The sequence below is a fragment of the Nicotiana tomentosiformis genome, chromosome 8 (genome assembly GCF_000390325.3).
Source record: "Nicotiana tomentosiformis chromosome 8, ASM39032v3, whole genome shotgun sequence".
Classification (NCBI taxonomy): Eukaryota; Viridiplantae; Streptophyta; class Magnoliopsida; order Solanales; family Solanaceae; genus Nicotiana; species Nicotiana tomentosiformis.
Window position 1 is genome coordinate 12,266,085 of NC_090819.1, and position 19,567 is coordinate 12,285,651.

The 19,567-nt window shown below is 37.2% G+C and overlaps 1 protein-coding gene and 1 non-coding gene across 12 annotated transcripts; one reads left to right on the top strand and one right to left on the bottom strand.

Moving 5' to 3' along the window:
• Positions 1–5,050: 5,050 nt before the first annotated feature.
• Positions 5,051–5,122, bottom strand: TRNAQ-CUG (transfer RNA glutamine (anticodon CUG)). The gene has a single exon. It is a non-coding gene; the product is annotated as a tRNA-Gln (tRNA).
• A 91-nt stretch (positions 5,123–5,213) lies between these two features.
• LOC104114331 (pentatricopeptide repeat-containing protein At1g03560, mitochondrial) lies at positions 5,214–19,124 on the top strand. Of its 11 annotated transcripts, none has more exons than XM_070182085.1 (7): positions 5,214–7,469; positions 8,412–8,564; positions 8,942–17,240; positions 17,321–17,513; positions 17,774–17,850; positions 17,944–18,447; positions 18,843–19,124. In XM_070182085.1, the coding sequence occupies exon 1, from the start codon at positions 5,319–5,321 to the stop codon at positions 7,383–7,385; it is 2,067 nt and encodes a 688-aa protein (XP_070038186.1). In that variant the 5' UTR covers positions 5,214–5,318; the 3' UTR covers positions 7,386–7,469; positions 8,412–8,564; positions 8,942–17,240; positions 17,321–17,513; positions 17,774–17,850; positions 17,944–18,447; positions 18,843–19,124. The 11 variants fall into 11 exon arrangements, with proteins under 11 accessions (XP_070038186.1, XP_070038187.1, XP_070038181.1 ...); XM_070182086.1 differs by having other exon boundaries at positions 8,942–9,729; XM_070182080.1 differs by having other exon boundaries at positions 8,942–17,513.
• The last annotated feature ends 443 nt before the right edge of the window (positions 19,125–19,567 follow it).

The following is a 19,567-nucleotide window of genomic DNA, read 5'->3' on the forward strand; positions in this document are numbered from 1 at the left end:
AACTTGAAGACCGGCGAGCTTGAAACCGACGGATTTGAACACTTCACCTTGAAGACTTATAGGGCTTAAACATTTTAACTTGAAGATCGATGAGCTTGAAAATCAACAGACTTGAAGACTTTGAGTGCTTGAATACTTCAAACTGAAGGCGTAGCAGCCAAGACGAATTCAACTTGAAGATTTGGCCTTCTACTAAAATACTATACCGTCCATCAGAGATGCCAATTTTTATGGAGGCTTGCCCCCATTGAACCATCAATCTTTGATAAGGCACACAGTTCAACGAAAGAATATTTGTAAGCCCGATTGTTTTTAAGTTCCAATCAATTGAACTATATTCCATCATGATTCATTTGAATAATGATTGGGGAAATATGTATCTTTTGAACTCATGCGACTGAACTTAGAATAAAACTCTAAGCTGCCTACGTACCTCGGTGAAGAGGATCAAGTCATACCTTAGTTAAGAATGTGTGATTTTTTTTTAATGTCTTAACTTTTACCTATGCTGCCTCTTTCGGGGTTTTAACTTAGCAGGCCTCTTTTTTTGGGCCGTGCACAGTTTATACTTTTGCAGGAAAAGAGTAACATGCAGTTTATGCTCATACGTTAAGGAGCGTAGCAACTTGCAATTTAAACTCATATTTGAGGAGCTTTGCAACTTGAAGATTTTGCTCAAATTTGAAGAGCTTCATGACATGCAGTTTAGGCTCGTGTGTATAGGAGCGTAGTAATTTGAAGATTTAGCTTACGTTTTGAAATGATTTGCAACTTGATGAGTTTCACAATTTTGAAGAGCTTTGCAACTTGGAGTTTAGCTCGAATTTGAAGAGCTTTGCGACTTGAGTCTTTGCTCGAATTTGAAGAGCTTTGGACTCGAGTCTTTTCTCGAATTTGAAGAGCTTTGTGACTTGAATGCTTTGCTCGAATTTGAAGAGCCTTGTGACTTGAACACTTTGCTCGAATTTGAGGAGCTTTACAATTTAAAGACTTTGCTCGAATATGAAGAGCTTTGTCTTGAAGATTTAGTTCAAATTTGGGGAGATTCGTGACATACAATATGGGTTCATGTGCAAAGTAGCGTTATAACTTGTAGTTTAAGCTCGCGCATTAAGGATCATTATAACTTGCAGTTTAGGCTCGTGCGTTGAGGAGTATTATAACTTGCAGTTTAGTCTCGTGCGTTGAGGAGTATTATAACTTGTAGTTTAGGTTCGTGCGTTGATGAGTATTATAACTTGCAGTTTAGGCCTGTGCGTTGAGGAGCATTATAACTTGCAGTTTAGGCTCGTGCGTTGAGGAGCATTGCAACATGGAATTTAGGCTAGTGCGTTAAGGAGCGTTGTAACATGAATAGATTCTTCGTTTTCATTTTTGGATGAAAACTTGTCCCCATCCTCATCTTCTTATTTTTCTTCTTCGTCGTCGTAAGGCTCAAAGATATGTAGCCTTTGGTCTCCACTTGTAACCATACTTAGTTCCATATCATGAGTACGAGTTGCTAGTTCTTCAAATATTTTAGGCTTTATTCCTTGTAGTATATAGAGTGGACCCCCAACACATGCCTTGAATGCACATTTCGATGCTAGAAGTTTCACTAAGGCGATCTTTGTAGTTGAGGCTTAAGCTCCTCCAGCGGTTGATGAAGTCAATAATTGGCTCATCCTTTCGTTGATGAGAGTTTGTACGTTTGATCATGCTTACGATACGTCTTGTGCTATAGAAATGATTGAGAAACTCTTTCTTCAACTGCTCCCAACTATTGATGGAACCATATTCGAGATTTATGTACCAATCGAATGCATTACCTTTGAGAGACTGAACAAACTATTTGACAAGATAATCGCCATACATTCCAACATTGTTGCAAGTTTCAACAAAGTGTGCTACATGTTATCTCGGATTTCCCTTGCCGTCGAATTGTTGCAACTTAGGAGGTTGATAACCAACATGCATCTTCAAGTTATCAATTCTTTGCATATACGGCTTTGCATATGTGAGAGATAATTTGGACGACTCAGGTTTACTTTGATAGCCTCCATGATGAAGTCTTTTAATTTCTCAACGAGAATGAGACCTTCAGCGGAGACTTGAATCTCCTTGGTTGTCATTTTTTGCTTTTCAGAGGTGTCTTCTTTCTCTTGCGATCTTTGAAGATTTAAAGATGTTTGTGTCGATTCTCCCTTTACTATGCTATCCAATGTATTTGTTAACTTTGAAATTTTAGCATCTTGATCTTGCACGTGCTTTGATAAGCTTCCAATTGCTTTCGTCAAATTTGCAAGTTGTTCTTCTACAATAGAAGCTTCAATAATCATTGCTTGCATGATCGCCATAGAGGAGGAATAATAATATGGATCATTGTTGGAATAGAGCTTAGATGTCGCATTAATGGAGACCAGAGGAGATCCAACGCTCAATTCATCATCACCGGCTTGCACGGAAGGTGTCTTAGACTTAGATAAACTAAGTTGAGCAAGTACCTCGTCGATCCTTTCAGTGACATTGTTCCCTTTTTGGGTCATGCTGGTAGAGGATCTTGTTTCTTTTGAGGATGAAGATCCGAAAATAGGATTTGATGCGGACGTCACTTAAAGTGTTTGTTATCCTAAAGAGCATACTTTGCTCTTTGTAACTGGCCCAACGCTTCCAAAGGTAATATTTATGATATTTTCCACATCAACATAGAATTAGGAGCTTTAGTGGAAGTTGATCTGGAGTTGATTTTCTTTGAAGCCATTTCGATGTTCTTGAACTTTGGTGAATGAAAAGTTAAGATGAGAGGTAGAGATTGTCCCACTTGGCGTGCCAATTTGTTTGCAATAAATTATTAAGATATTAAAAGTAAACTACAATCATAAAATAAGAGATTTTTACTAATCAATTGTGAGTACAATTATGTTTCTTCCTTGATTCTTCTCTTCTAATTATCTCTGTGATTCGAGGGTTGAAGCAACATATTTCTCGAATATAGGATGATGTAGATCTCCTGGGATGTATTTGATCTCTAGCTTCTTGAACTATTTGATTGTCAAGACGTATCCGACCATACTTTGATCTCTTTGTGAATATCCCAAGAGTTTATAGGATTTTTGAGACGCCTCTTTAAGGGAATATGTATCCCTTTATAGATGTGTGAGTTAGGGTTTAGGGTAGACTAACCTCCAAGCAACCTTAATAGACTCATAGGATTTCAAGAGTCTTGTAGTATATTGAATTTATGATTTAGCTTGATCTATTAAAATTTCGGTGTTTACAAATATGTAAGCATTTAAATTTTATCGAATCTCAATCGATAAAATAATTTGGGCTATATTTTAAATTCAAGATATTTTTGTCCAAATAAATTTATTGGACTAATATAATTGAATTAGTTATATAAGTCAAATATATATGGATTAAATAAATAAGTCCAAATCCACTGGCTTAGCCCATTTAATTGGGCTACAAGTGATGAACCCACTTCATTAGGCCCAAGATGTCATCTTCCTAGAGGCCAGTGCCACGCTTCAAATGACGTGGCACACCAAGTCAAACAGAAGAGCTAATATGATCATGCCACATGTCAAAATGACAAGCATGCCAAGTCAAATTAAAAAGCCAATGCAATCGCACTACATGTGCAAGTGACATATTCCAGCCAATCAAATACGGCTCTGTCACGCTTCAATCTGATTGGTCGAAAAGAATTTATTCTTATCACAACTCTTCCCTACCACAACTATAAATATGAGTCTTCATAACTCAGAAAAGGGATCAGAGATTATAACAAGAAGCAAGAGAGAACTCGTGGATCAAACACTGCAAATTTCTCTACAAGCTTCAAGCAATCAAGTTCAAGTTCAAGAAATCAAGTTCAAGCTCAAGAACGAAGAACAAATCAAGATTCAAGGGGTACAAGTTCAAATCAAAGTTCGTGCTAATTGAATTCAAGACCATCGTTCGTGGCAACAAATGCTGATTCAAGATCAAGCTCAAAGGCCCTTGAATTTATTTACTACTAGAAAGAAGAATCAGAGGATTCATAGAGATTGTAACACTCAAACTATTTGAAATAAAATATTACGATTGTTGCAATACTTTTCGGTCTCGATTATATTTTCTTGACGCAAATTTATTGTTTAAAATTTTGGCACGCTCAGTGGGACCAATTCTGCCCTTCATTTCTTCCACATGTAAATCGAAAACTCCAAGTTTCAAAATCATTTGTTGTGATGGTCGAGTACTTCAAGTCTCGTCTTCAAGTTTCGGCAAGCCTACACCCTGGCAAACCTTGAAGTAAGGGGCATTTGTAGACACCGAAATTTTTACGGATCAAGCAAAATCCTAAATTCAAGATACTACAAGACTCTTGAATTCATAGGAGTCTATTAGAGTTGCTTGGAGGTTAGTATACCGTTGTGGCCGGATACTTCTTGACAATCAAATAGTTCAAGAAGTTGGAGATCAAATACATCCCTAGGAGATTTGCATCATCATATATTCGAGAAATAGTTGCTTCAACCCTCGAATCATGGAGATAGTTAGGAGAGAAGAATCAAGGAAGAAACAGAATTGTACCCACAATTATAACAACAACAACAACCCAGTATAATCCCACTAGTGGGGTCTGGGGAGGGTAGTGTGTACGCAGACCTTACCCCTACCATGAGGTAGAGAGGCTGTTTCCAATAGATCCTCGGCATCCTTCCCTCCAAGAACTCCCCACCTTGCTCTTGGGGTGACTCGAACTCATAACCTCTTGGTTGGAAGTGGAGGTTGCTTACCATCAGAGCAACCCCTCCCCACCCCTCTTATCGAATTGTAACCACAATTGATTAGTAAAAATCTCTTATTTTGTGATTGCAGTTTATTTTTCATATCTTGAAAATTTATTGCAAAGACATATAATTTTCAATTTTAAAAAAACAAAAAGGCAAAGATTAACAATTCAATATATTCAAAACATATAAAAATATCACACTAAAAAAACTCATTAACTCTTCGAATATTTATATACATTTATTTCCATAGTGCAATAGAATTTTCTGAAAAAAACAAAAAGGCAAAGAGGTTCTACCGAGAATTGAACTCGGGTTACTGGATTCAGAGTCCAATGTCCTAACCGCTAGACCATAGAACCGTTTTGCTATCATTTTGCAAGATTTCTATTTATAACATATGGGTGGCAAACTTAAACACTGGTTAAACAGAAGTTTTGCATCATTACAAGAGCCAAAAGTGCCAAAAGCCTGAAGACACATTTGAACTGAACCACCTCGAAAATTGTTAAAAGCTGCTGCATCTTCAACTTCAACCCAGTGAACTAAAAACCCCAGATGAGAAAAACCCTGAAAAAACCCCTTTGTTCCATTTCTGCAACTTCCAAATCCAACAACAGTACCCTCACCAATGGCACAAACCAATTTTTCTTCTTCAAACTACCAATCCCTCAATCAAATACGTCCCAGTTCCAAACAAGTCGATGTCATTCAGACCCATTTTATTCAAATTTTCCACTTTCCCAGGTACCCAAATCAAAAAAATCAAATCTTTACTCAAATTTCACTTCAAAACCCAAAAGGTTATTTTCTACTTTTAACATCCCACCTCCAGAATGGGTAAATCCATTCATTGACCTTTCTGATTTAGTTACAGACCCTAAAGATCTCAAAATATCACCATGGGTCCCACAAATTTTGAATCTTTTGGACAATTCATACTCAATGGAGCAGAATTTAGATGCTTATTGTTGTAAATTTTTGATCAAATTATCTCCTAGTTTTGTTGCATATGTGTTGAAGTCAGGTGACCTTGCTGGTAAGCCTGATATCGCGTTTCGTTTCTTTTATTGGGCTGGTAAGCAAAAAGGGTATGCTCATAATGTTGAATGCTATGCGTTTTTAATTCAGATTTTATCTGCTTCGCGCGAATTGGATAGAATTAAGCACGTGTTTAGTGAATTTAAGCATAAAGGTAGTGGTTTGTTGATGAATGTGGGGTCGGTTAATTTGTTGATTAGGAGTTTCGGAGAACTTGGGATGGTTGAAGAATTGTTATTTGTGTGGCGTCAAATGAAAGAAAGTGGTATTGAGCCTAGTTTGTATACCTATAACTTTTTGATGAATGGATTGGTTAATTCCATGTTTATTGAATCTGCTGAACGCGTTTTTGAGGTTATGGAAAGCGGGAAAGTTAATCCGGATATTGTTACGTATAATACTATGATTAAAGGGTATTGTAGATCAGGGAAGCTTCAAAAGGCAATGGAGAAATTTAGAGATATGGAGGTTAGAAAAGTGGAAGCTGACAAGATTACGTACATGACTCTGATGCAAGCGTGTTACTCAGAGGAAGATTTTGATTCTTGTTTGGGACTTTATCACGAAATGGAGGAAAAGGACTTGGATATTCCACCACACGCTTATACATTAGTGATTGGAGGGTTTTGTAAAACTGGGAAGGTTTTGGAAGGGTTTACTGTTTTCGAGAATATGATCAAGAAGGGTTTTAAACCTAATCTGTCGATTTATACTTCTTTGATTGATTCATACATGAAACTTGGAAACTTGGATGAGGCGATGAGGCTTTTCGACAGAATGAAGAATGAAGGATTTGAACCAGATGAGGTAACATTTGGGGTTATTGTAAATGGTTTATGCAAGAGTGGGAGGTTGGACGAGGCAATGCAGTGGCTCGAGTACTGTCAAAATAACAATGTAGCTATCAACGCCATGTTTTATTCAAGTCTTATTGATGGTCTAGGAAAGGCAGGGAGAGTTGACGAGGCCAGAGAACTCTTTGAGGAGATGGCCGAGAAGGGATGTACGCGTGACTCTTATTGTTATAATGCACTTATCGATGCCTTGGCCAAAACTGGGAAAATTGATGAAGCTTTGGTTCTTTTTAAGAGAATGGAAGATGAAGGTTGTGATCAAACAGTTTATACATATACCATATTGATCAGTCGCTTGTTTAAAGAGCATCAAAATGAAGAGGCATTGAAATTGTGGCATATGATGATTGATAAGGGTATAACTCCAAATGCCGCTTCTTTTCGAGCCCTTTCAACTGGGCTTTGTCTTTCTGGAAAGGTGGCAAGAGCGTGTAAGATATTGGATGAGCTGGCACCAATGGGTGTTATCCTTGAGACAGCTTTTGAAGATATGATTAATGTTCTGTGCAAGGTAGGTCGTATAAAACAGGCTTGCAAATTAGCTGATGGGATTGTGGATAGAGGTCGAGAAATTCCTGGAAAAGTTCGCACTGTCTTGATTAATGCCTTGAGAAAGACAGGGAATGCTGATATGGCACTGAAGCTGATGCATAGTAAGATTGGCATTGGATACGACAGGCAGGGTAGTATCAAAAGGAGAGTAAAGTTCCGAGTACTGGTGGAAAGCTGAGGCTAAAGCTGGATAGCGGGGTTACTATTGGGACATTCAAGAATGTTATTGTGCTACTATCATGGTTGGTTACAAAATTAGAAAGTGAGTTTGCAGAATTTATATAGAAAGTTAATATACATGCATTGCTACTTTTCCTTCAACCTTTCATTTTTTTTCGTCGGCCTTTTGTGTTAGTCGTGAAATTTACACTTAGTTAGTCCCTCTGACATTTTCTTAATTATTTGAAGTTCTTCAAACATGCCTATCTGATAGTGATTCCTACGTGGCAAATAACTCTCTTACTACTCATTACCTTTAGCTGAAATAGACTTAAAATCTATTTGGGATCCACAACTATTTTTATAAAGCTTCAAATTTGTAGGAAAGTAATCCTAGGTACACTTCTGTACTTGATTGGATGGAGATTGGTGGTGATCCGAGTCTTGTTATTTTGCTTATTCTGGGGGTTTTGTGTGTGCCTAACAGTGTACAGTTTGGGCTGATTTGGTGCTTTTCTCAGATTATGTCTTAACTAATTAAAAGAGCTGCAGTTTTATAATCCTTAAAGCTATGAGTTATACTCTTTAAAATTATGTTTTTTTTAATTACTCTTTTGCCAAAAAAAGTATATACTCTGCTCAACTATCAAAATATAAAATAAAACCGAATACCTTCCTCTGTCATCTTTGTTCTGTCTCTTTTTTGGAAGAAGAGTTTTTACCCCGCCTGTTTATGAAGTACTTCAAGTCAATTATATACTCTACTCTTTTTTACCCAATCGAAATGTGACAAACAAAGTGGAAAAGGAGTGCTTGTATCTACTCTGTGTTTTCCATACTGATCTAGTGCGTTTTCCTTCTTGGATCCTTTAGATGCATTTTGCTTTTTTGAGATTCCTTATAACACTAGCACAATATTTAAACCAATTAATAGTCTTACAATAAAATTTTCTTTTAGATGAGTAATCTCAAAATAGAACTTAGCTCCAATATTAAAACAAAGTTTGTTTTCTAAGGTTCTCTTAACTAGTTTTGACACATGCAGGGAGCGTGTTGGTGATGCAATGATGGTTATTACGTTCCTGTTTGGTTAATGTAAAACAAAATCAATGATGTGATCAAATAAGCAATGAACATGCCATTTGGCTAAGCTATGCATATCTGCCACTTTATGGAGTTCTAACAAGCAAATAAAGAGGTAAAGTTAATTGATTTTTTTGTTTAATAAGAGAATCTGACAAATCATCTTGCTTGCGTTAGCTCTATCTTCTTTTTGTTGAAACTGGAAGTACGATATAGGGTGGTGTGATAGTGACACTCAAGTCACAAACTCTGAAGTCTGACCTTTTCCCCCATTCTGATTAAGCCTGAGATATACTTAAAGATGCTGACCCCTTCTGTTGCTTTAAAAAACTTTATCGTGGAAGATTATTTGGAAGTGTCAACTTATTTTTAAGATAACTCCGAGACACCTAAAATTGTTGGATGGGATTATCACTCATATTAGTTACTATCCGTCATTGATTCTTCTCATATGCTTTGTGCTTACACTTATGCTTTCGATTGTTGATTCAGCAGTTCTTGCCATCAACTAAAATATGGCACCCTCAGGCAACTTATCTTGTATTATCATAAAAAGAGGTAATATTGGGGAATTTGCAGCCATACTCTATATTTGTACCACCTTTTAACATGTACCCTATTTTTACAAATTAATGAACTGGTAGCCAATTAGTAAAAAATAAGTAATATTATGACAATAATATCACTGACCAACGGTATAAAACCTGCATAAGCCAGTAGATCCGCTTGCATTACCCTCATATATCACTACATCTTCTTGCAAAAAAAAAAAGGAAAAAAGTATTAAATAATAGTGACTAAATTTTGAAAATACTACAAAGCAACTTCACACATTTCTATGAGCCAACAAGTGTAAAAATATGCATTTAATCTTTTTCATATATAGCCGAATGAGCTCACGAATTTATTTTTCGGCTGCCTAAAGTCTTTCTGAATAATCATGAAAAAAGGCAAAAAAGAAAAGAAGTATGTAAAATTTCAAACTGAAAATAACAACTTGGATCAAATGTAATACGTTCGTGATGTGTAGAATACCTTGATGTTTGCCTTCCTCTGTGCTATCATTGGACTGCATACCTTTCTCTATCTCAGCAGCTTCAGCTTCATTCAATGGTGCAGCATCGCTCGGGAGCTTTGGAGTATTTTGCAGAAGGATTTTTTCGACTCTAGCTTCATGCAGTGCAACATCAATTTTTGACTCTTATCAATTGAAGCGCCACTGTTTTCGACTTCTACTGCATATTGATTGAGAAAAGAAATCAATGACTCAAAACTTACAGGTAATCATATATAATAAGATATAACACAGCTATACTTGTAGTGACAACTTCCTATGTGTCTCCACCTAAAATTTCTTGACAAACAACAAACGCTCCCACAAATAAATTGCCTGTTGCAATACGAGTACATACATCTGCATTCAGTACATGTTCTTTAGTACCAACAGCTTCATCATCTGCATCTTTCTCAATTCTAACATTCTCAGTTAATAACAGTTAATAACTTTTCATCACATCCAACATCTTTGCTCAATCTATCAACACTAGAACCTTCCACTTAACTTGCTCACTTCCAGCATTTTTATCTGGGGCTTTATGCAGTCTATCATCAGCAGCATTTACATCAGACTGAGGCTTGAAGACCTCATTCATTCTATCATATTCTCGATAGTTCATAAATTCAGAATCTTCTTCAGCGACATATTTCCTTTTCGACTTGTCAACAATCTCAAATAACTTTTCCAGCTTTGAATCCAAATATTCCTATACAAGAATACTAACAATATCATTACCTAAGCAACAAATACTTCTCTATAAATAAGCCCACCTTGGTTTTTCTTACAACATCTTCCACAACGACATATCATTCTTTCTCTCCAAACTCTTGAACAACATCTCTCGCGATCAAGCGCCTTTCTTCGTGTGCATGCTTTTTAACCTCCCTCATTACCCTCTAGTATAAAATAGAAACAATATAACAATTTTAGACTAAATAGGCCTGTAGTTAAGTAAATACAATACAAAACTTCAAACTAAACATGTTGTAGTTAAGCAAAACAATATGAAAAACTTCACACTAAACATGCTTGTAGTTTAGCAAACACAGTACATAACTTCAACTATAACAATATTGAAGTTTAGCAAATACAGAACAAAAACTTTAGGTTATAAAAATTAACATGTAGTTCAAACAATGCTGAACAAAGAACTTCAGACTAAAAATAAAAATAAAAAACTTACATCACATATTGTGTGAACTTATTCATCATCAAACCCCGTTGAAGAACGTTCCAAACGAGTGTGGGTATGAGGTGAATCTCCAATGAAAGGAGTTGAATCCATTTCCTTTGACCGACTCCAATTATGTGGTGATTCTCCAATTAAAGGCACTGTATTCATTCCCTCTTAACGACTGCGGCTGCTTGGTAATTGTTCAATTAAAGGCATTGAATTCATTTCCTCTTCGGTAGTGATTTTCTCCAATACCCTAAATGTCCGATATTTATGTTTAATAGATGAAAAGTATATTAGCAAAAATAAAACTGGTACATCAACATATTAACAAAACTACAAAGAAAAAAGAAAAAAAGGAATATTAACTTATTGCATGATTACTGAAGTAAAACTTTCCCTATATTTAGGCTCCCCCAAGATTGGATAACCTAACATCTTGGGGATCTGAGGGACATGACTGTATTGGTCCTCTTTTAAATATCTATCCTGAATATCTGGGAAGCGCTCATAGAACCAATCACACAGTGGATATGGAAACACCTTTACACTATACTCAGATGTATTACTTTTGTTCTTGTTGTCCAAAACATGTTTTATTGAAGTTATCATCTTCTCATAAGATGCATTGCCCAAGGATAATTAGCACAAGCATGTCCGTCTTCTACATAGCTGCATACTCCTCAGACACAGTTGCTTCATGTTTTCTTCAAAATAAAATGGACTCAATATTTAGAATTTCCATAAGCCTCACTGCAACTTCATCACTCTCACATACATGTTTGAAATTCATATCATCCTCTTTATATTCATTCTTTAACATGTAATCTCAAATGTCCTTTAACGACCCTTAGACTTCCCAAGATAGCGCTTCAGAATTGTACAATCTTGTATAATTGGTTTTTCAACATTATGTGATGTGATCCTCAAACCACTCATAATGTGAAAGTCTTCAAGGCACTTCACAACCAAAAATCTTGAAACTAATTGAATCTCGGTAATTGGTGTATACGCTAGAAATGATCAAATAGTGAACCAACTTCATATTATAATTGTAATTCTCCGTAGCCATGATATACCGAAATGTACTGTTACTTAGCTTCTCCTTTGTGCAGGAGTAGAGAAAGTTGTAATTAAACCCTTTAAATCATGGTTCCCTTTCCGGTAAGCAGGGGCATTAAACCAATATCCAAACTCACAATATCTCTCCCCTGGTTTTGTAGGTACTACAACGGGCGTTGAAGGAGCTTTACGTACTCTAGGAGCTTTAGTACCTAATGTACCCAACTCCTAGAGTACCTAATGTACCTAAAGCTCCTAGAGTACGTAAAGCTCCTTCATCGCCCCCGTTGCAGTACCTACAAAACCAGGGGAGATGTGTTATGAGGTTGGAGATTGGTTTAATGCCCCTGCTTACGAGAAGGGGAACCATGATTTGAAAGGTTTAATTACAACTTTCTTGTCTCCTGCACAAGGGGAGAAGCTGAGTAACGGTACATTTAGGTATATCATACCTATGGAGAATTACAAATTTAATATAAAGTTGGTTCATTGTTTGATCCTTTCTCGCGTATACACCAATGACCGAGATTCAATTAGTTTCAAGATTTTTGGTCGTGAAGTGTCGTTCAGCCTTGAAGACTTTCACATTATAAGTGATTTGAGGATCACAACTCTTGTTGAAAAACCAATTAAACAAGAATTTCATTTTGAAGCACTATCTTGGAAAGTTTAAGGGTGCAACACTGAAGGATATTTGAGATTACTTGTTAAAGAATGAGGATTATGTAAATTTCAAACATGTATGTGAGAGTGATAAAGATGCAGTGAGGCTTATGGAAAATCTAATTGTTGAGTCTATTGTGTTTGGAAGAAAACATGAAGCAACTGTGTCTGAGGAGTATGCAGCTATTGTTAAAGACGAACATGCTTGTGCTAATTATCCTTGGGGCAATGCGTCTTATGAGAAACTGATAACTTCAATGAAACATGTTTTGGACAACAAAAGTAATACATCTGAGTACAATGTAGGGGGATTTCCCAAATTCACCGTGTGTTTGGTTCTATGAGCGCTTCCTTGATATTCGGGACAGATATTTAAAAAAGGACCAATACAGTCATGTCCCTCAGATCCACATAATGTTAGGTTATCCAATCTTGGGGAGCCTAAATATAAGGAACTTTATGAGTTTTGCAACAGTAATCGTGCTGTAAGTTAATATTCTTTTTTCTCTGTAGTTTTGTTGATGTACCAGTTTTATTTTTGCTAATATACTTTTCATCTATTAAACATAAATATCTGACATTTAGGGTATTGGAGATAATCCCTACCAAAGAGGAAATGAATTCAAAAACAACCCAGTAGAATCCTACTAGTAGGGTCTGGGAGGGTAGAGTGTACACAGATCTTACCCCTATCCCGAAGGGATAGAGAGGCTGTTTCCGGGAGACCCTCGGCTCAGAGACAATAGATCCATAACAACAATAGAAACCAGAAAAATAGTATCGAAAATACAGCAAATAAATAGAAAGGCCAAAATGTAAAAGACAGAAAAAATGTGAAACACAATAAAAACCGCTAGCAGTCCTAGACAAAACACTAGCCGGCGCAGCGAGGAGAAACGCTCGATTACTTCCTAACCTACAACCCTAATGCTCGACCTCCACACCTTCCTATCAAGGGCCATGTCCTCAGAAATTTGAAGTCGCGCCATGTCCTGCCTGATCACCTCGCCCCAATACTTCTTAGGCCGTCCTTTACCTCTTCTCGTACCTGCCAGAGCCAACCGCTCACACCTCCTAACCGAAGCATCTAGGCTCTAACCATCTAAGCCTCGCTTCCCGCATCTTGTCATCCACGGGAGCCATGACCACTTTCTCCCGAATATCCTCATTCCTAATCTTATCCATCCTAGTGTGCCCGAACATCTATCTCAACATACTCATTTCTGCTACTTTCATTTCCTGGGTATGTGAAATCTTGACTAGCCAACACTCGACCCCATATAACATGGCCGGTCTAACCACCGCTCTCTAGAACTTGCCTTTAAGTTTAGGTGGCACATTCTTGTCACACAGGACTCCAGACGCTAACCTCCATTTCATTCACCCACCCCGATACGGTGCGTGACATCCCGTCGATCTCCCCATCTCCCTGGATAATAGACCCTAGGTACTTGAAACTCTCTCTCTTAGGGATGACTTGTGAGTCAAGCCTCACTTCCACATCCGCCCCGACACGTCGCTGAACTTACACTCCAAATATTCCGTCTTGGTCCTACTCAACTTGAAACCTTTAGACTCCAGGGCCTGTCTCCATACCTTCAGTCTCTCGTTAACGCCACATCGCGTCTCATCAATCAAAACTATATCATCCGCGAACAGCATACGCCAAGGCACCTCCCCTTGAATATGGTGTGTCAGTGCGTCTATCGCCAGGACAAATAAGTGCGGGCTGAACGCAGATCCTTGGTATAACCCCATAACCACCGGAAAAGGCTCTGAGTCACCTCCCACAGTCCTAACCCGAGTCTTAGCTCCACCATACATATCTTTAATCGCCCTAATATAAGCTACCGGTACACCTTCACCTCCAGGCATCTCCAAAGAGCGTCCCTAGGGACCTTGTCATACGCCTTCTCTAGGTCAATAAACACTATGTGCAAGTCCCTCTTCCTATCTTTGTACTGTTCCACCAACCTCCTAATTAGGTGGATAGCTTCCGTAGTAGAACGACCCGGCATGAACCCGAACTGATTCTCTGATCTTTACCCTCCCTTCCACCACCCTCTCCCAAACTTTCATGGTATGACTTAGTAACTTGATACCCTTATAGTTGTTACAATTCTGGATATCACCTTTGTTCTTGTACAACGGAATCATCGTACTTCACCTCCACTCATCTGGCATCCTCTTCGTCCTGAAAATAATATTAAATAGCTAGTCAGCTACTCCAAGCCTGCTCTACCCATATACCTCCAAAATTCTACAGAGGAAATGAATTCAATGCCTTTAATTGGACAATTACCATACAGTCGTTCAAAGGGAATGAATCCAGTACCTTTAATTGGAGAATCACCATGCAGTCAAAGTCGGTCAAAAGAAATGAACTCAACTCCTTTAATTGGAGAATCACCTCATACCCACAGTCGTTTGAAACGTTCTTCAATGGGGTTTGATGATAAATTAGTTAACACAATATGTGATGTAAGTTTTTTATTTTTGTTTTTAGTGTGAAGTTTTTTGTTCAACATTGTTTGAATTACATGCTTCTTTAACTTTCATAACCTGAAGTTTTTGTTCTGTATTTGCTGAACTTCAGTATTGTTAGAGCTGAAGTTATGTATTGTGTTTGCTAACATGCCTGTTTAATCTGAATTTTTTCATGTTGTTTTGCTTAACTACAACATGTTTTGTACTTTATTTACTTAAGGCCAAATGGCCTCGTGATCACTTAAACTTGTATCACTTTGCAGACCCGATACATAAACTTACACCTTTTCCATTTGAACACTCCAGCTTGAAAAAATGGGTACTAATAACCACCTTTGACCATTGACTATGCCTATGTGGAAGCAATGCAGCTGACATGGCTAAATTGTGTGCAAATCACGCTGCCAAGGCGCATGGATAGTATTGTTTTTATTAAAAAAATATTAAGAGTTAGAATAAAATATAAATAAGAAAGAAAAAAAGACCTTTCCCTTCCCCTTCTCTTTCCCCTCCCCTTCCACCTAGGGGTGGGCGTTCGGTACTTCGGTACGCTATTAAGAACTATGGTTTGGTAAATCAATTATGCATACCAAATACCGTACCAAAGTAATTCGGTACGATTTGATATTTCTTGTTTGGTTCGGTACGGTTTCGGTAGCCAACCAAACTAAACTAATTTTGCATTAGTATAAAGCATTAATAAACTAAATTGTTAAAAACGTTTTCAACAGTCAACAGACTCAACACCAACACTTCACTGGATAACTTCATATGTTACTGCCCTTACTTACTAACATGTGCCTGTAAGAAGGCTTCAATAAAAGTTAAAGATACAAAAGTTTGCACGTCTAACTAAGAAAGCTTCAACACTTCAATCAACAATATCTGCCAAACAAAACTTAGAAGATGCTTCCCTTCGACTAAGAAGATTTTTACTTAATTACTCTTCAATCAACAATATTTGAGTCCCTGCAACTAAGAATGCTTCCCAATAAACTACATCTGCCAACGACACAGCTAAACTAGTAAACTAGTAAACTACAACAGTCAGGAGTCCAACGACTCCACCAAACATCTGCCAAATAATTCGGCATTTCGATATACCGAAATATCGAAACTTCAATACCGAGGACCGTACCGAAACACTGAATAACCAAAAAATTGATACCGAAATACCGAAATACCGAACTAATGTCCGGTTCGGAATTCGTTTTTTCGGGTTTTATGCCCACCTCTACTCCCAACTCTCTCGTCTTCCCAGCAAATCTCCCACCCCCATTCTGTAATATTTTTCATTTTCTATCTTAATTTCTCTCCCCCTCCCCTTTCTCTATTTCCTTTTTCCTTCATCTTCCATCTTTTCTTTCATTTGCTAGTCTCCACCCACCATTTTCGTCCCAACCTCCCTCAACCACCGGTAGACGGAAGAAAGCTTGAACTTTGTCGTTGTTCTATCATCGAATTCATCTTTACCAAAGTAGTAGCAAAAAAGGCAGATTTGTAATAGTATTGGGCGACCTCCACTTTCAAAATCATGGATTTCTGTTTTTTTTTTCTAAAATTCCAAATTTAAGTTTTTTTGTTATGGTCTAATCATGGCCATAGTGATGTTGTGAATTTGATTTAGAAATAAGAGAGGAAAGAATAATGAAGAAAAAAGAAAGGAGAAGAAAGAAGAAGAGGAAGGGAGGAGGTGACGAAGAAGAAGGGGGATGGTTGTGTACAGATTAAAATTGGTGTAGTAAGTTTTAGGTGTTTTTCCTTTTTTTCTTTTTTGTATTTGTAACTTTTTTTTGCTGATTTTGTATTTAAAAATGGGACCCACAAATAACACATGTCAAGTAATAAATAATTTAGCATATGACGTGTTGTACATGTCAGCGCAATTGATATACACGCTCTGCTGGATGTGTTTATTAGTACCCATTTTTTCAAGTTGGAGTGTTCAAATGGAAAATGTGTAAGTTCATGTATCGGTTTTACAAACGGATACAAGTTTAAGTGGTCACGAGGCCATTGGCCTTTACTTAACTACATGCCTATTTAGTCGGAAATTATTGTATTGTTTCTATTTTTATACTAGAGGGTAATGAGGGAGGTTAAAAAGCAAAGTGCAAGTTCAAGTGGAAGGTTCTAGTGTTGATAGATTGAGCAAAAATGTTGGATGTGATGAAAAGTTATTAACCGAGAATGTTGGAATTGAGAAAGATGCAGATAATGAAGCTGTTGTTACTAAAAAACATGCACTGAATGCAGATGTCTATACTCGTATTGCAATTTGTTTTTGGAAGCATTAACTGTTTGTCAAGGAATTTTAGGTAGAAACACACAGGAAGTTGTCACTACAGGTATAAATGTGTTCTATCTTATTATATTTGATTACCGGTAAGTTTTGAGTCGTTGATTTCTTTTCTCTATCAATATGCAGTGGAAGTAAAAAACAATGGCGCTTCAATTGATAAGAGTCAAAAACACCCCAACGATGTTGCATGAAGCTCGACTTGAAAAATCCTTCTGCAAAATACTCCAAAGCTCCCCGGCTATGCTGCACCATTGAATGAAGTTGCTGAGATAGAGAAAGGTATGCAGTCCGGCTAGCACAGAGGAAAGCAAACGTCGAGGTGTCCTACACATCACGAACTTATTACATTTGATCCAAGTTTTTATTTTTAGTTTGAAATTTATTTTCTTTTTTGCGTTTTTTTCATAATTAATTATTATTCAGAAAGATTTCAGGCAGCTGAAAAAGAAATTGGCAAGCTCAGAAATACATCTTTTTATACCTGTTGGCTCGCAGACAAGTGTGAAGTTGCTTTGTAGTATTTTCAAAATTTAGTAAGTATTATTTAATTTGTTTTTTTTTTTTTTTTTTTGCATGAAGATGTAGTGATATCTGAGGGGAATGCAAGCGGATCCATTAGTATGCAAACGCCATCTGCATCACAACACTTAGACCAGGTAGTTATTTCTTGCAATGTGATTACAGGGTGTTTTTGACAAATGTGTGTTTGTAACAGTTGTATTTATGTATATATTTTCTTTGTTTTTAAGATCTCATCTGATGGATCGCAACTCCTTCCAAATCCTAAGAGAAAGAAGCTATCAAGTTTTGCTTGACAATAGTTATATCCCAACTTCAATTATGTTCATTTTCACTTGGTAGTATACAAGAGATTATTTCAGAAGGCAATTCTGCTGCTGCTGCTGTTGGTGAAGTGAGACAAGAAGATTATAAACAACAGGGAGTTTGAGAAAGATCTATTCTTATGGCTGTGGGTTTTGCAGCTCCTGCCGAACCACGACAGTTAGTTGAGGCTGAGCAGCAAGCAGAAGGAAAAGCAGCTAAAGTAGGGAAAAGGAATCGCATAGCTAGTATTTGGTTGAAATTTCCTTGTGTGATTCATAGCAGCAGGACAGTGGGAGTGAAAAGAAGAACGTGTCCATGCTGTCCTTGTCCAATTGCTGTATGTTAAGTTTGAGTACATGAGATGAGTATCAAAGAGAAATTCGCACTTGGAGCTACTCACTCTTAGGAGCTGCTTTTCAATTAAACACGTGAGTAACTGCATTCTCTATAATGTGATCAATTTGCATGTTCTACTATCTGTGATGTTTGTTGGCACATGCCTGTATTGCTTATCCATTCATATTCATCTAGCCAAAACATGCGGAATTTCTTTTTTGACGCATGTGTCAAAGACTATTTGGTAATTTGCGAGATAGTTGATTGATTGATCCCTTGATCCCAAAGACAATCTTGAAGGTACTAATCGTAAGAGTTCTGGTCTGCTATCTATCTTTACGTAACTTTAGAAATTTCATATGTTTAATGGCCTTAAAAGTCCTTGTTGTCAAGAAAAATCTGTTCATGTCAAGTGTCTGTAAAAGTTTGTGTTATATCGGAATATGGAGTAGCCACTGATCGTGGTCTGTATTTATTTGTTATGCAGATACATATCTTTGTCAAGGAAGATGCTATCTTTTATTGGCTTTGTGAATTTAACTTTGTATTAGGATCACAGAATGAAAGATATGGTATCTGAATTTTCGAAAGTGGAGGAAGCCAAACCATATGTCTTGAAAGGGCATATATCTTTTTTAGATTCTGCTGGGGCATTGAAATCTTGCTGCACGATAATTTAGAAGTCTTACCTCCAAATATAATGTACAATATATGGGGAGATTTTTTCCCTTTTTAGATCGATATTATTACCTGATGTTTTCTTTGCTTCCTTCGGTTGTTGCTACTATCTCGCTTTCCATAGTTTTTTGTCATAACTGTTGTGATTTTGCTTTATTGAGCCGAGGGTCTTCCGAAAACAACCTCTCTACCTTCACAAGGTAGGGGGTAAGGTTTGCGTACATACTACCCTCTCCAAACCTCACTTGTGGGAACACACTGGGTAAGTTATTGTTGTTGTAATATATGGGGAGATTCCTTCCTTTAGTATACTTTTTGGTATCTCTTATCTTATCTCTTTGGTTCTTTGTGATATGGGACAGTGTTTGGTTGATTACTCTGCCTTAAAATGTGCATTTGTTCTGGATTTTGGACCTCCTGAAATTGATTTATAGGCCACTTGCAAAACTTTCTGGAACAATTTATTAGCTACTTGAAGATCTTTATGGAGTTGTTTCTTCTTCTCCCTCTTTGCGCCTACTGGCACAGGGTGAC

Bases quoted from the DNA above. Each gene is read 5' to 3' on its own strand.
- LOC104114331 (XM_070182080.1), top strand. From the start codon at position 5,319: ATGAGAAAAACCCTGAAAAAACCCCTTTGTTCCATTTCTGCAACTTCC.